Source organism: Nelumbo nucifera, chromosome 3 (genome assembly GCF_055504915.1).
Source record: "Nelumbo nucifera cultivar China Antique chromosome 3, China Antique-T2T, whole genome shotgun sequence".
Lineage (NCBI taxonomy): Eukaryota > Viridiplantae > Streptophyta > Magnoliopsida > Proteales > Nelumbonaceae > Nelumbo > Nelumbo nucifera.
The window spans coordinates 60606926-60622321 of record NC_142651.1 but is presented as its reverse complement, the minus strand read 5'-3'; the positions used below and the strand labels follow the sequence as shown (position 1 = coordinate 60622321).

At 37.4% G+C, this 15396-nt stretch overlaps 1 protein-coding gene across 2 annotated transcripts in view; it reads right to left on the bottom strand.

The window, feature by feature from the left end:
• Window positions 1-3350: 3350 nt before the first annotated feature.
• The window catches only part of LOC104602194 (26S proteasome non-ATPase regulatory subunit 1 homolog A-like), a 53233-nt gene continuing 41187 nt past the window's right edge, over window positions 3351-15396 (bottom strand). For both annotated transcript variants that reach the window (XM_010265800.3, XM_010265799.2), the window contains exons 6-15: window positions 15146-15314; window positions 8042-8179; window positions 7593-7954; window positions 7332-7467; window positions 6955-7212; window positions 6645-6865; window positions 6304-6562; window positions 5595-5827; window positions 4979-5498; window positions 3351-4160 (exon numbers count right to left, since the gene is read on the bottom strand). In XM_010265800.3, coding sequence (XP_010264102.2) covers window positions 3834-4160; window positions 4979-5498; window positions 5595-5827; window positions 6304-6562; window positions 6645-6865; window positions 6955-7212; window positions 7332-7467; window positions 7593-7954; window positions 8042-8179; window positions 15146-15314 — 2623 coding nt within the window. In that variant the 3' untranslated portion in view covers window positions 3351-3833. The remainder of the gene's footprint in view (window positions 4161-4978; window positions 5499-5594; window positions 5828-6303; window positions 6563-6644; window positions 6866-6954; window positions 7213-7331; window positions 7468-7592; window positions 7955-8041; window positions 8180-15145; window positions 15315-15396) is intronic.

The following is a 15396-nucleotide window of genomic DNA, read 5'->3' as shown; positions in this document are numbered from 1 at the left end:
ATCGGGTTTATCAACTTAGTGGCCTTCTTTTTCTTTTCCCTAGTATTAGTACTAGGGGTGGAAGGGGTATTTTGGTCTTTATAAAGTTATTTATCACTTTACCCAAAATGCCTCCACAAATTAGCTGCTATATAACTATTGGGGGCATTTCTGTCATTCTTTCTCCCACTCCCCAAAACCAAAATACATAAATACACCCCTATATAGTTGTTTATAGCTGTTGGGGGGTATTTCTATATATATATATAAAAAAAAAAAAAAAAAAAAAACTATATAGCTGAAAGTTCAGGATGATCTTAGCCCCTCTGAACTTTCCTTTGTGACAAAGTGTCACTATCCCAATGTATTGGATGGCAGTTTATTATTTACCCTAAAATTTTTACCTCTTTATCTGAGTGGAAGATTAGCCATGATTATAAAAGAAAAACTCTCATTTGGAAGTTTTCCTTAATATACTAGTAGGAATGATGCCTGGAGATGTATAGAGGAAGAAAACCAAAATACCGTGAGGTATAATTGAGAAATTGAAAAAGGTTTAGTGAAGCTTTACAAGAAAGAAAGTAAAATCATAAATCTGGTAACATGAAAAAAAAAAAACAGATAGTGACATTCTATTTAAAAGAAAAAAGGAGAAAAAAGATTAATCTTGAAACTAAAAAGTTTAAAGATAAAGGTTACATTTGTATACATATCTGTATGTTGAGAGATAGGAATTGGAAGATGAAGAGACCAGAAAAGTGAAATCCTAAGAAAATGTGAGAACAGAGGTAAGTCGGGATTATGGACGGATTTCATAGGAAAAGGTAACCAACAAATGATATTTTGGATATCTAGGGATGAAACTTTGGTGGGCTTTGCGTTGAAATTTTGTTAAAAACTGAATGGGCCTGGCCCAGAATCTCGGGCCTGATGTAGTTCAAATTTCTACAAATCGTGTACCCAACTTGAACCCATATACCTGAGTAGTCAGATCAGTCGGTGAGAGGTTGATGGGAACAAAGTAGGGTGCAATTAAGGCGTATTGGCCAAGTGGTAATGAGTGCTTCTTTTTTCGGTAAGAATTAGTAATAAGGGCCTATAATTTGACAAAAGAATGATTATAGAGCACAAGATGTAAGAAATGTATCCCTAGGGTTTTCTATAGGTTTAAATGTTAGAAACTCTCGGTCCAAACATATTAACATTAGACTGAGGTATTAGACTGAGTTATTTTAATGTCACACTAATAACTTTTAAGGTAGGTGGTAACAGGTAAAAAGATTATACCAGTAACGTTAAATATAAATTTAGGTGATTGTAAATAACTTGTAAAGGCCGCTTTGGGAGGGCTGAGAAGAAGAGCTAAGCTGTTGGGATGCTTTGAATTTGGACTCTGCAATTTTTCACCGAAAGTATCTTATAATCTGTCCATTTGGGACCCACCTCGAAAAGCAATAAGCAACTGCACTCCCAAATACACTATTAAGTGGGTGTTTGCCATCGATGCCGTTTTCTGAGAAAATGGCGCTACATCAGAGAAAACAGTGCTTCAAACAACGCCCTCTTGTTTAGCACCGTTTTTCTAGAAAAAAACATTGCTCCAAATCATGTATGAGAAATCGGGAAGGTGTGGTCTAGAGCAATACTAAATTCAATGTTTTCTGAGAAAATGGTGTGTTGCTGCTAGCGGTGCAATGATGTGGCATCATTTTGGACATTGGATAATGTAGATCAATGTTGAAAACATTGTTAGAAGCTTTGGTACCAAGCAAAATCAGTGTTGTTTTCTCAGAAAACGCCTATATGGCAGCACCGGTTCCAAACAAAAAATAAGCACCGTTTTCTCAAAAAACTATGCTTACAACTCCACATGCCCAGCACCATTTTTATGAGAAAACGGTACAATGTTCCTAGCACCAATGCCAAACACCTACTTAAGAAATAGATTATTTAATGGAAGTATTTAGAAACCCTAAGGCTGATTCGGATCCTACTTCCAACACAAGCAATGGTTACGTTACCTCTCAATTTATCAACAATGACTGCAGACTTGTGCCAATCAGCATATCTAATCAGGTGCAGGCAGGATCTGATTCCAAGTTTCCACTACCATCAGCAGAGATCTTACCAACCAGTTGGTTGGCACCTTGCAATTATGACGACATTTTCAAAATCACTTACAAGCACTTTACCAAGTACACCATGGAGGGTCTAGGTCATCTGTAGAAATAAGTTGAATTAATCAGGACCCATGTGATGCACGGGTTTTATTTATAAGCAAAATTGAAGGCGGAGTTTATCCAATCACATTTCCAATTAAATGGTGTTCATCTAAGTTGTGCTTTAGTGAGAGTGGTCAATTCCCTATTCTGTAGATAAATTTGTTTTATTATTTTTGTATATTAATTTTAATTTTTATTATTTTTTTGAAAAAGAATTTTTTATTACTTTTTATTGGTTAGTTATTATTTTTGTTTTATTTTTAGGCAAAATTATAGAAAACATCTTGTTATAACAATTCTATAACCCTAGCAAAGGCCTTTCCTATAGTTTTGATAAAAAAATGCAAATACCTCCTTATTCCTTGGCTTTTCAATGATAAAGACATTGAAGTTACCAAAATACCCTTATCATACATGATTTAAGGAAGGTATGTGCACCTTTTTTCAAAATAATAGTGGAGGTTTTTGTTAAGGTCAAAACATTGGGGAGTTTCATAGGATTGTCAGAAAATCCAAGTAGGTTTTTATAATTTTTTTTTTATTATTTTTAAATGAAATTTAAATTGATTTTAAAATAATTAAACTATACAAATTTTTATTTTTCAATGAAACTTAAGTTGGTATAAAATTGATAATTTTTTATTAGTTTTTAATTTATTTTATTCCTTTTATTAATAAATTCTTTGTTATATTAATATAAACATTTTTATCAATAACAATAATTAATATTATTTTTATTTTGTTTAAGTGACTTTAAGAATAAACCACATGGCAAGAAAGTGAGAGCTTGACACATTAGCATCACTCTCCAGACAAATAGTAATCATTATAGTCTTCATAGTGGGAACTGGGCTGTTCATGCTCTATCTACAGTGATGAAGCGTCTTGACACGCCAAACTTAAGACGAGTGGAAGGTGCAACCGTAATGTGGGAAAAGAGTACGCCATGTAGTATCTTGCAAACATAAAAAAATTACAAACTGAATAAAATTGCTCTGCAACCATATTTTAGTCAAACTCTGAAGTCTAAATCTGAAATGTGGTGCATATAGAAAGACTATTAACACTCCAGACACCATTATTAGACATTACAAATGCTCAAAAAGACGACCATAAAAGAAGCCAAGGAAAGGAGAAATAAATAGGGACTTTTGACAATCAAAATAAATTGCGATCCTTTGCAAGATTGATGAAAGCAAACAGAGAATTAAGTTCTTTGACCGTTCTAGTTTAAAAACGGGATGAAATACAACACGAAAATGTTGCTACTCGTTGTCTCAGGCAGATTGGAGTTTGGACCTTTGGTCAAATGTAAAGCTTGATGTCCAAGTTCAGCAGGGAAGATGCAAACATCCCAGAAACATAATAAAGACAAACTCCAGATCCCCCGAACCTCTCACTTTGGCATAAGCTTAAGAATGAAAACAAGATGGCAAGTGGCTTCACATGAGAAGCTTACGAGATTCCTGTCTAAAAAGAGCCATTCTCACCTTTTATGACAATTAAGGAAAAGAATGGCATAGCTGCACATAGTAGTACATTTCCCTTCTCCGCAAAAAGCAGCTTCCTTCGTCCAGACAAGTACCAGGAAGACCTTAATCCCCAAATTAAGTACTTGAACCAAGACCACAATCATGTTGTGTACTCGAAAGGTTGAGGAGGTTGAGGTTCCTCATCAACAGCCATTGCTGATGCTGACCCCTGCTGGCCTGTCGCTGGTCCTCCTGCAGCTGGTGATGCCATAGATGAAGGTGTGTCGGTGAGAGAGAGTACCTCTGGTTCAGTTGGCCTTTGGTCCTTTAAAAGAACGAATCCTGAAGGGGCCAACTTCACAGGAACATATCTGCTTTCCTCCAGGAACCTGATGAACTTCTCCTGACCAGGAACCACTCTGGCTGGGTTTGTCAAAATTTCAAAAGCTGGCTCAGACTCTGCTTTCTTTTCTGATGTGCTATCAACCTGGGATAAAAAAGCATAATGTCAACTTTGCAATTGATTTGAGTATTCAACCATGGACTTCACATTGCATGCGACTTTCCTCCTCTCTGATCATGGCTTTCAGATGGAAGTCTCTGCATATTCTAAAACCACAAGACTTTTTGGTGTTCATCTGCAGAATCACTATTGCTCAAAAGGGGACTGTAGAAATTATTGAAATTGAGCAACAGTTATTTCTGTCTATTATCAGATTCTGTAAAAGTTGTGTTCAGTTTCTGTAGACATTATTGAAATTGAGAAAGTTGTGGGAAAGTCCTTGAGGCATTTTATGAAATCCCTCGAGAATTTTCCCATAATTCCCTCAGAAACCAAATGCAGTGTTGTATGTCTTTTTAGGACTTGCCTAGCACGAGTCACCGTAACAGTATTTTTCAGTCTTAGCATCAATAGAGGCTATCATAAAAAGAAGTAACTATTTTAAACACACTGCTGCTCCATGTATTTCAATTGGGCCATCTATGACAGTTATCATTACATCAGATCTTTCGATCTTTTTAGCATTTGTGCAAGATACAAAGACCAAAAATTAAGTGCATATATGGGTAGGTGTACAACTTGGGCATGCTTGGGTTGAACATTTGTTAAAATTTCAATGGGTCTTGGCCCAATGCTATCTTCAAATCAGGTACTGACCTGAACTCCTATATATGGGTGCAGGTATGTTCCAATTTGCCAACAATATAGATTGTCTGGTTGCCAATGGACATTATCAAGTCCTCATTACTAGAGGCAGATGCATAATAGGAAAACCAAGCAACAGCAATGAGTGACTAATTTACCTGCATAGAGTCCCCATCCTTCTCACTAGATGATTTGCCTTTTCCCAAATTCGTACTAACTGGGGCAGATTCTTCCCCTGATAACTTTTCAGCATTAGCCTTCTGATCTGCCTCTTTCTTAGCCCTAGCTTTGGCTTTTGCAGATGTTGACAGAACTGCTGTGGGAAGTTTTACGGATGAAGTTGTGGTGGGCACAGTAGTTGGTCGAGGATACTCAAACAGGGAAGGTTTTGCATGTGACAAGAACTCAAACCTTGGAACTTTCAGATCATAATTAAGTCCAATAAATGCCGTGGGGGAGAATGAAAGGCTGATGAAATAGATAAGGGGATACCAATACCAAAACTGACTAAAGACAGCAAGTCCAACAACAGCAGTGATTTTATCATGCTTTGTTTTAGAAAGCAGCCTGATGGTTACATTTCTTCCACCAGCATCAAGAATTCCAGAAGCCAGGATCGCTCCCATCTTGCTCATTGTGTCTTCATGCTTATCCAGAATTATTTTCTCTAGTTGGCGCCTAGAAGAAATGATGACAAATATGAAAGGGACAACATATGCAAATTACAGAAAAATTATGCATTTGCTTATACACGAGAATCACTAATGACCATACCTGAATGTTCCTATGCGAGAATCACTAGCTTCACTAATCTGGACCATGACCATAGCCATAGCGATGAGGGCCCCCTGACGAACAAAATCCACAACATCTGATGTAAGCGGCTCTAGCAAAGATATGGCCTCACTCAGACCAGTACCCGCACAGGAAATTCCTACTGCCAATGCCGCACCATATCGAACGTGTGGATTGTAAGACTCAGAAAGCAGTGAAACAATTCGAGGAGTCTGCAAATTCAAGAGCATGGTGAAATCTAAAATAAGTTGATATTCTGTTGATCTGGTTATCATGTAAAGTTGTTCTACATGTAATCCATGTGAAGTTAATAGCAACCTTCACTAAAAAATACAGCAGAGACAAATAAATGAATGCCCAAACAGGGCATATGAAGGTCAGTTGTCATATTTAAGAATTAAGATCTCCAGTTCATAATAGTAACTCATACCATTAAACAATGTCAATACAGTATTATTCCAGATAAAATGAGTTCATCAAAATGTTCATTATTTGCATGCCAAGAATAAGTTGAACCAGAATTGAGATTTCAGAAGAATAAAAAGCTTCCGGTCGAGCTCGGAGTACAGATACTATGAAGGCTAATTAGAGAGAAAGGGGGAGAGAGAGAGAGAGAGAGATCAATTTTCCAAATGGTAATCAAAAAATAGGGACAGAGATAAACTGTGAAGGGTTATGGAACACCAACCTGTTCTGGTTCAGAGTAAAGAACAAAACCAAGGGCCAGAACAGCAGTCCTCCTTACATCATCACTAACATCCGATACAGCAAAATGCAGTAGCTGGCGGATGGCCTTGTTATTAGCTGTTCCCCTATAAGCCAGTGCCAAAGCATACATTCCACCATAACGCAGTATGGGATCTTGATCACGAATCATTTGCTCAATCAGTGTGTCTGCTTCTTCCTCCCTTCCATACACTGTAAGAGCAATTCCCAGTGCCAGCCCCCTGCAAAATATTTGAATATCATGATAATCTAGTCAAAAATATTAATCACTGGAAGTCTCAACTGAAGATCCCAAGACAGCACCTAATAATCTTCTCATGCTGCGTCTCATGTGCATATGTAAGCATCTCACTTGCTTTCTCACTTGCAGTTCCAACCATGAGTAAACCCATACTTATGCCTGCAGCTTCACCAGCCACAGCACTGTCATTATAAAGAACAGTCTTGACATCATCATAGATATCTTCATCTGCTGTTCCTAGAGCTGCCAAACCAAGACCTAAGCATGCACCATGTTGGATCACCTGCACATCAGGAAACATTCAATATAAGAATGATAGTGATCTACAAGACCTGACCAAGAAAGGATAATGAATGTTTCCAAAACTATCACCTCCACATTGGTATTGCGCAGGCTATCACAAAGGAATTGTTTAATGCCCTCACCATGGTTGGCATGGATCAGACCTAGAGCATAAAGTGCACCACCTTCTGAGTATGGACTACCACCGCCACCACCACTACCAACCCCACCCTGAGGCAAGTAAGGTGCCATAAGTGATCTCCCTTGCTGCAGGTGGCCTCTATGAATGACACCAAGCCCAGCAGTAGCACTAAATTTCGCCCAGTTTGTGGCTCTACTCAGCCAGTCCTGCCAAGCCACAAAATTTGAGACAGTATGTCGTAAATAATTTATCTCAACTTTCATGGTTAGGGGAGCAAGATAGCAAAGGATTAATCAAGTGGAGAAGAGAAAGAAATCCAAATTACCAGATTCTCTCTGAGAAACGTGTCCACAGTAGTTCCAGCATGCATAATTGCATTAGCATAGATCGTAGCACTGTGGCAAACACTATTTCTCATCTCGACCGATTGCTTTATAGTCTTCAGTATCAAAAGATCTGACCTATATTCAAAATCATAACAGCCTAAGTATTAGGTATATTCTCAAAACATTCAAGAGAATCTTCTAGAAATCATTCTTCAGACATCAAGGTTACAGGAAAAGAAATACGGGTTCAGGTGCCTCACTTATTATGGCTGTATAAGAACTGTAGCGACAACTGTATTGATGTCTCCCCAGACAAAATACCCTTGATTTTTGCTAGCCTCTTGGCATATCTCTCTTCATTTGGATCCATTTCATGTGCATTCCCATTGGGACCATGAGTTTCATCTGCCATGTGGACATCCTCTGATGGGGTAGTAATATTTTCATTGCCAGTAACAGGATTTCCATTTTGACCAGAATCTGTTACACTGGATTCATGTTGCACTGCTTCTGAAGGTCGAGATTTTGGAACAGAGAGGCGACCTCTCACATTTAAGAGAAATGCTTGGTGCTCATTCTCTACAAGATCAAATGCAATCTGAAAGGCCAGCAAAGCTTCATCCTGCAAATCATATTTTAGTGCATTGTCATTTTAATAGCCAAGTACCGAAAATTAAAGCAATAACACCAGGAAATAAAGTGCGAGTACATTATTTCCAGATCGCAGAAGCTTCTCCAATATGCTTGCAACACCTTCACGTTCATCCAAGAACATGAGGCACTGGCAAATGCTCAAGTAATCTGGAGAAGGCAACTTTTGATATATCTTTATAAGTAGACGAAGAACCTGTATAAAACAATTGTTAAAGAATTAGAAATATCTGATGCTGAAATTCATCAAAAGATCCACTTAAAGGTTTAAGGATTCTTGATCAACATTGTAGTTTGTTTTGGGGACATCAAATGCACTCAAGAAAGGCAGACAGAAAACAGTCACCATAGGACCATAGCAATTCTGAACATAAAACATATAGTTCAAGCTTTATATATGCTATAGCTAGAACAATACATCAAAGTACTTACTACAACTAGAAATTAGTCCATACTCTAGCTACTCCAATAGATGAGATGCGCATAAACAAACTTTAAGTAATCATCCTTGTTTATACACATTCAGCAGGACAAAGTAAAAAGGGAAAATCTCAAAAGGGTATTCATGACTTTAGCTTTTCAGTTACTATTAAGTAAAAGATAAAGGAAGATCAGCTTCTCATGAGATAATATAGTGGTTAACATACACCTGATCAGATTATCATCAACGCATCACAGCCAGTGTCAATATAGTCTCAACTAATCGATCAGTCAGTTAAGGATCATAACAACTGCATACTTAACTAGTTGGTCAATATTGACATTAAGCATCAACTAGGTAGATTAAAGATTAATATGCCACCAACTTACTTTAAAGTATTTCACTTGCTTGTGTTTATATACAACTATTTCAAATAGTATTTTATATATCCTTATGTAATTATATTGATTTGGGTTGGTTATTTTCTGTGATGGCATGCAGTTGATTAAGTCTAATAAAACAGAACAAGACAAATTAAAAGGATAAAAGAAGAAAACCTATGCATAGATAAGGTTCAAATTTCTGGGGATGGTTGCATAGGTCAAACTGTCAAGGGGGTATCAGACTTATATTCAATCCTTGGGTTCAAGGTTGCATATATCTTGCTTGTTTGCCCACATCAAAAATCCCTGCCAAATTGATTTACTTCCATAATCTATTCTTGTGATCTATTGTTCTCCTGAACTTTCCAGATTTGTTTTAGATATCAATGAAGGTCTGGAGGCACCATTGATGAAGAGGGATTCCTACTGCAATAATCATAAACTTCTCCCATGGAACTTTCTAATCATTTTGGACATCAGGTTCCAATGACGTAAGTTCCGTTTAGGGAATCAGTACTGACTTTTCTCCATTTCTAACACTTTCCACCATTTAGTGAAATCGGATTGGGTGTGTCGGAATAAGAAAGATGGTGGGCTTGGGGTAAGAAGAATAAGACCTTTTAACAAGGCTCTTCTGGGGAAGTGGATCTGGAGGTTTAGAGAGGAAAGAAACTCTTTATGGAGGAAGGTGGTGGCTTGCAAGTATGGGGTGAATGAATTTGAGTGGGATTTAAAGGAAGTCAAAGCCTCCTACGGAGTTTGTGTGGAAGGGAATCATGAGATTCAATTGGCTTTTCTGAACTTTGCTTCATTCAAGGTGGAAGATGGAAGGAACACTAGATTTTGGGAGAACGACTGGTCAGGTATTGGTAGGTTGTGTGACTTAGGTTCAAATTTGTGTTATGTATTGGATTGTATCATCTGACATGTATCATATCGGTGGGTCACCAACACACTTATTTAAAAGAGTTTTTGAAAAACATTTTTACATGTTAAATAACCTTATTACCCCCCCCCCTAAAATTTTGAAGCAAAAAACTAAAAAAAAAACATAAGCATGAGGTTCAAAATCCCGATACATCCCTCCCAGCATATCAGGGTGTATCGAAAGTTTGAACCTTGGTATAGGCTCAACAAGCGAAATATGTTTATTGCCAATTACTATAGTGTGATCCAAGGAAGAGAGGTCTGGTGCCCAAAGTTCAGGCACCCTTTTTTTTATTAGGAAATTGAGGAGTGTGCAGGCCTATTAACAAAGCTTCAGTCAATGGAAATCCAAGTGGAAAGAAGGGATGTGGGGCGGTCAAAAGAGAGCAGGATTTGTGTCTTTTCAGTAAATTCTTTCTATAATGCTTTGGCAAGGAACCGGGTGGAGAAATCTGCTGTCATAAGGATTTGGGGGAGATCCTATCAGTGTTTTAAAAGTGCAAGGTGCAAAAAAGGAGCAGGGGTCAATTTGCGCCTAAGGCGCAAGGCAAGGTGCTAAGCAAAGCGCAAAAAAAAAAAAAAGCTAAAAAATTCAAAAAATGCCAAAAAATGCAAAAAATGCAAAAAAAAAATAAAAAAGTATTAAACATAATATTAATAAAAATATAAACTTAAATTTTAAAATTAATGTTTTAAAAAACCTATTATCTAAAATTAAAATACATAAATATAACATGTAAAGCATATTCAAATGAGAATTTAAAAATAAAATCAAATATATAAAACATTTTCAAGCATATAAAACCAACAATCTCTTTTTTTCTCAATTGCATTACTTCAAGTAGCTAATGTGATGTAAAACATATTACATTCCTGATTCTACGAGCCGCCTTTGTGCCATGCCCCTCAAGGCAAGCCCAAACAAGTCCATGTTAGGTCTTAAATTCTTAGTTCTCACACAAAAAATATTTATTTTATAGTTTTAATTGCTTCTTAAGAAGATATTTTATTAGGATGAATGAATGAACATTACCAAATAGGGGGGTTCTCGAAGCTTTGATGTGAGAACTAAGAATTTAAGACCTAATGTGGACTTGTTTGGGCTTGCCTCGAGGGGCATGGCACAGGGATCCGGGGGTGGAGCCCCTGGCCCAGCCGCTAAACACAAAAAAAAAAGCAAAAAGGCATCAAATTTTCAAAAGGCACATGCCTGGGCTGAGGCGCAAGGCGCACCAGGCGTGTGCCTTTTGAAAGGGCTGCACCTAGGACCTGGGTGAGGTGTCTACCCTAAATGCACCTCGCCTTTGCACCTAGGTGCCCTTTTAAATAACTGGATCCTATACTCCTAGAGTGGGAATTTTTGTGTGGTTGTTGACCTCAAGATCATATTAAAGGAAGAGGAATTCAGTTGGCATTCTTACTCAAGATCATATTAAAGGAAGAAAAATTCAATTGGCATGGAGATGATACCTTTGCCTGGCAAAAGAGAAAAGTGCAATGCACTTGTTTGTTGATTGTTGTTTATCAAAGTATGTTTGGGGGTATTACTTCAGCCTTTTCAGCCTTGATTTTGGAGACCAAGGTAACTTCAAAAAATTTTTGGTAGATGGCTGTGCTGAGGGGAAGTAGAAAGGTGAAGATAGTTTGGAGTTGCATCCCTTTCGCTATTTGTGGGAGATTTAGGAAGGAAAAGAAAAATGGAATTTTCAATGATTTTCGGACAAAACACAGGGATCAAGTTGTCTTCTTATGTGGAAAGAGGTTTAGGGATTGGGTCTTGCTTCTCCCAGAATGATAATCACAAATGAAGATTTTGATTGTAATTTTTGGATTGTTTTAGATCTAGATCTTGGGAGATGAGAGTCTTGTACTTCTCTTTTTTGTTTTGGGATGATCCCTCATCACCAACTTTGGATGTAATATTTTCTCTGTTTAATAATGTTTTCTTTTTTATTTATTACCAAAAAAAGAATGAAAAGGAATGGCCCTACATTCATTCTTTTGACCAATACAGAACCCTCCAATCCCCATGTCCTGCTTGCCCATTTCTCCCCATGGTCTGCACATGCAAATCTTCCAACTAAGAAAGTATATATATTATATAGAAGTGTCTAAATCTGTTGAAGAAGTTGGAAAAGGGTGAAGATCTCAGCTAAGTCTAGGGATGTATGGTGAGTGCCTTGCTCAGTGCCTCAGTGGGCAAGGCTGTATGTAACTCTTTCAGTCTTCTTTAATGAATTACTTTGCCTTTTCTCTCAAAAAAAAAATCTAGGGATGTATGGTGGAAAGAATGCTCAAATGGAAAGTATACTATAAAACCCTGTTATTCAGTTTTGTGCAGTGGGGTGTGGGGTAACCCAGTATCCCCTACAGTGGAAGCTTTTGCTTGGCTGGTGGGTATGGATGCGTGTTGACAGTGGATCACTTGAAGACATGGGGGTTCAGCATGGCCAGCATGTGTGTCATGTATAAAGAAGATGAGGAATCAATCAGCCATCTCTTCCTTTCATGTAAAATTTCAGGGTTCTTGTGGAATCTCTTCACAGCACTCTTTGGGGTTAGGAATTACCAGCCAAGGACACCTGATGAAACCTTTTCTTCATGGCCAAGAATCAGTGGAGGAAAGAAGGCTAGAATAATTTGAAGTTGTCTTCCATTTGCCATCTGCTGGAACATATGGAAAGAAAGGAATAGAAGAATATTTGAAGGCAAGGAACGGAAGCTGGACAAACTAGTGGCGGCTGTAGGCAAATCTGTTGCAGATTGGATTTTGACATTGCCTGAGTTTTCTCAGCTCAAGAGAGAAGATTTAGGAGAAAGTTTATAGGAGGTGGTGAGGTTTCCAAGTTGTGAGATGGAGATTTTAAAATGAGTGGATTTTGTTTTGTTTTCTGCTGTTAGGTGTTACCTTAAACACCTAACAGTGAAATTTTCTTTTTACTAATCAAAAAAAAAATATACATATACATATACATACATAACTCCGCCAGTGTGAGCTTGTCTTACACTGCCAGTCCCAAGCCCGGATAAAGGTAGAGATAACAAAGCAAGTGCACTGGAAAAGAACAGGAACTAGGTCGATCTATTCTATGAAGAATATATATATATATAAACCATGACTAATGATCATCCAATATAATGAATATAAAAAGAAAAAGGAAAAAAGAACAGTCCATTCCCACCCACTTACACCTCCCTGCTTCAGCCCAACAAACTCCCCCAAACAATTTAACCCAACTACTCGAAAACAAACCACCCATGCCCCATTCCAGACCCCAGTACTATCAGCATTATAGCATCTATCCTCTCCTTGAACTCTAATGGAAAAACTCTATCACTTGTCTCTACCAACAATTTGAGCAACCACCTTTTTATTCTCCTTCAGAGTTTTCTTAGTTTTCTTCACCTTGCTAATAGGACTTAACCCGAATAAACCCCCTCCTAACCTTGCAAAGACTTTTGAGACCTGAACTACTTAATTCTGCTTCTCATTCCTGCAACATTTCCCTGCCTTAACATTCAATATAAGAGTTTTCTGGTCTTTTAGACATATATCCTCTGTTCTCTCCATCCAACATTATACTCCTAAAGTGAAGCATCTCTGTTGCATTGGTGCACCTCTTTCTTCAATTAAAATGTGGGATAATTACATGTTGCAGGTTACAAATGATTTTCCCCCAATTTGATTTGCAGCTCATCACTGAACTTCTTTCTGCATCATGTTTATTTTCCTGAGAGAGATGGAGGTGTTTACAAAAGCATCATTAGAACTCTTTATCTGATGCAGCTCCCAAAGCTGTGATTGAGGAAATGGAATAGAGAAAATAGATGGGAGAGAAGAGAATTAGAATGTTATTAACTCATATACAATGCTTAGCAGCCCTATTTCTACTTAAGCAAAGTTGAAAATATGCATGCATTATTTTGATGGAAGATATTTGGCTACTAACTTTGGATTTGTTTAGACAGAACTCCTTTGAAGATACCTGGAGGAACTGGTACTCAGTGGCTTCAAGCTCAGTGCATAAGGTTAAAACAAGGTTGATTTGGGTACATCCATTTGAAGGTTTTCTGAAACTAAATTTTTATGGTAGTAGTCAAGGCAACCCAGGTCCTTCTGGAATTGGAGGGACCATAAGAGATGAGGAAAAGAATTTAGTAGCACTCTATTCAAGACCAGTGGGGAATGGAGACTCGTTGGAAGCTGAACTGTACAGTCTTACAAGGTGTTCAGATAGCAAAAGAGATGAATTTGGAGAACCTGGTGATAGAAGGGAACTTCAAGGTGGTGATGGGCTGGCTAAATAATCCGGATCCACTGATATGGTGCTATAGAGATGAAATGAAGAAATTCAAATGGCTAACACAACATATGAATCTGGCTATACAATGGGTGGGGAGGGAAGCTAATACTTTGGCTGATTCTTTAGTTAAGCAAGGGGTAATAAGGGATCAGTTATTTTGGGGCACACTTGAATTTCTTGCTGTTTTTTTCTTTAAGAGTGAGGCTGCACCTTGTGCCTCCCTTTGGGATGCTTGTAACAGTTGCTTATCCTTTTTGATATCAATGAAATTTTAATGAATTTTTACTTAGTAAAAAAATATGCATGCATTATTTTGTGGAAAGAGTTTAACAAACTGCATTTCAAAAAGGTCCATAGACAGGAAATGAGTGGGAGACAGTTTCAAGAAGAAGACTTGACTGACTAAAAGGTTTAAGTCTTGTCTTTAAAGGTCTTCAAAACTCTCAATCCAGGACTAATACTTTAAGCTTGAAAGTATTTAAGTTGCTCAGAAGACTAACACCAATCATCAAAAGTTGAAGGAGAAAACTCTTGACTCTCCCAAATTTGAAAGATTTTCATTTGTTGCAAATTTACAATCCATTACCAGATAATAGAAAGTTAGAAGAGAAACCTGGGTTTAACACATTAAAGAGAAACCTGGGTTACCAAAAAACATAATAAAGAGAAATAGTGAATAACCATAATATATAATTTAAAGTTTTGATAGTCTAAGACATTCCAAAATAATTGAATCAACCTTCTAGTCTTACTGGAAAGACCCAACCTGCCCTCCTGCCGGTCAAACCCTGAATGTTGGTTTGCATTTAATAGTTTAACATCTCTTCTATAACCAGAAACAGTATGGCTAATTGCTTTCTTACACTTTAATGAATTAAATCATGCATATTACCCGGTTATGCATATCAAGAAACATATCTAGATAAATATCATATAATAGATAGAAAGAAGAAAAAAAGGATCATTTTGACTATAAGAAACCTGCTTCTGGAAAAACATCTGCCATGTTAATATATGATCAAAATTGGTAGATAACTACAACAACAATGCTTCATAATGATTTACATAATGTAAAAAAAAATCTTGGTTAAAGGCCTTTGTTGCATAAGAATGATAGGTCCCCTTACCTCACGACGATATTCTCTAAGATTAACAAAGGAATGGGAGATATTAATGCAGTAGGAAAGAGTTCCCTGAACATTATCACTCTTCATAATTGCTTCTTCAAGTTTATCCAATCTTCGGCACTCAATTGCTATTCCCATAGCTTGCTGAAATTTTCCATCCATGATGCACCTGTGTGAAACATAGGTAAGATATCCACCCAGAAAATTAGAAAAATGCTAGCACCATGGGCCTTAACAGCCCACAGGTTGAC